General features: G+C 47.7%; 1 protein-coding gene across 1 annotated transcript in view; it reads left to right on the forward strand.

The window, feature by feature from the left end:
- Positions 1-1,582, forward strand: part of LOC119581950 (G-protein coupled receptor moody-like) — a gene marked incomplete in the record, with an annotated part of 84,922 nt that overhangs the window by 81,754 nt on the left and 1,586 nt on the right. The window contains 2 exon segments of the mRNA XM_037930130.1: positions 720-752; positions 1,032-1,582. Coding sequence (XP_037786058.1) covers positions 720-752; positions 1,032-1,582 — 584 coding nt within the window.

Raw genomic sequence — 1,582 nt, forward strand, 5'->3', positions numbered from 1 at the left:
CAGAGGGTTAATATGTGGGAGTAGAATATGTTTTGTACCTCTGCACACATTCCCCATTCGCCTCTTAGCAATTTTGAAAACTATTATCCTTTCAAATAAACAAAATTTCCCCCAGAAGCGCTTTCCAAAAATGTCTTCGTCGGCTCCGATTAGATTATCATGCCCTTCACGCTTCTGCAGTAGTCTTCGGTGGCACGAACATCCAACACTCTTTTAGTTATATACTTTATGGATGTTTGTCCTTGCTTGTTATAAAGTCGATGGTGATATTTGTAACTGTAATTGAGTGTAATGCAAATGTTATTTCTTTTCTTTCTCTGGAGAATAATATTGCCTTATTCTTGTTATATTTCATAGATTCAGCTCGAGATTTGAATAGCAATTTGACCGAAGAATTTTGGACTAAAATCGAATCCAAGTCTGTAGAATTGGATTAAAACCTTTATAAAGATATCCTTGTACACGTAAATCACCCCAGCTTGTAATGCTCAAAATGCTTTTATATCTCCTTTGGCAACAGCTTAGTTACTTTCCATACATTTTCATGAGAGCGCGTGTAAAGCAATTGATAAAAAATCAAAACACCTACCAAAAGCTGCCATGCACTCCCCGGGCCCTCCCCCCACACATCTCCCAACACAATAGCCAAGGTTTTCTATTGCTAATGCTGCTTGTTGGACTTTGTAGCTGCGTTTAACCTCTTGCTTTTGACCTTGTAGCGTCCGTGCAGCCAGACACTTGAACGGCAGGCGGTAAGTGGCAAACGCGTTCTTATAGCTTAGTTGGTTTAATAACAGTGTGAAATATTGGTGAATCTCTATATAAGTTGGATGTGTCACTGCATATGAAGGATTTTTTATTTTGAATTATTTGAATGTTCTCTTGAAAACTGTTTATTTTTTATTATATATGACGAATTTGTCACCAAATCACTTTCGAATAGAGTTCATTTTTGTGGAAGAAAAGTTGTACAGTAATTCCAATCATGACCAACACGTAAAGCCTGGCTGACTCCGCCCTTCCCCCCGCAGCACCCACCAGTCGTCCACGGTGAGCCAGCGCCTCAGCACCAGCCGCCGAGACATGCGCGTCGCCCGCACCATTTTCATCATCTTCGTGCTCGTGCTGGTGTGCAGCGTGCCCGTCATGATGATCCACACCCTCGACCCGCAGGTGAAGCACCCCGTGAGGTTCCTCTTCCTGCACATCCTTTACTGGATCCAGTACTGCCTCAACCTGGTGGTTTACGTGCTCATGAACCGCCAGTACCGCGACGCGTACGTGGAGTGCCTGGCGAGGGTGTTCCCGCGCTTCAAGCAGCACCACGGCCGCAGGTTTTTCTGGGAGAAGGCGAGCATCTCCTCCAAGCCGCCGCATGCCAACACTTCGACCCGCCCGCGCCTCGACTCGGCCGGCAACCCCGGGGACTCCATTGTCTCGTGCGACGGCGATCCGCCCTCGGCCGCAGGGGGACAGCCCGGGGCCATCGCTCCCCAGGGAAGGCTCTCGGCCATTCCGGAGGGCCACAGCAGTTCGGCCGCCAACGACAGCGTCTTCTCGGACCCGCACAAGAAGGATTCCA

Source organism: Penaeus monodon, chromosome 15, assembly GCF_015228065.2.
Source record: "Penaeus monodon isolate SGIC_2016 chromosome 15, NSTDA_Pmon_1, whole genome shotgun sequence".
Lineage (NCBI taxonomy): Eukaryota > Metazoa > Arthropoda > Malacostraca > Decapoda > Penaeidae > Penaeus > Penaeus monodon.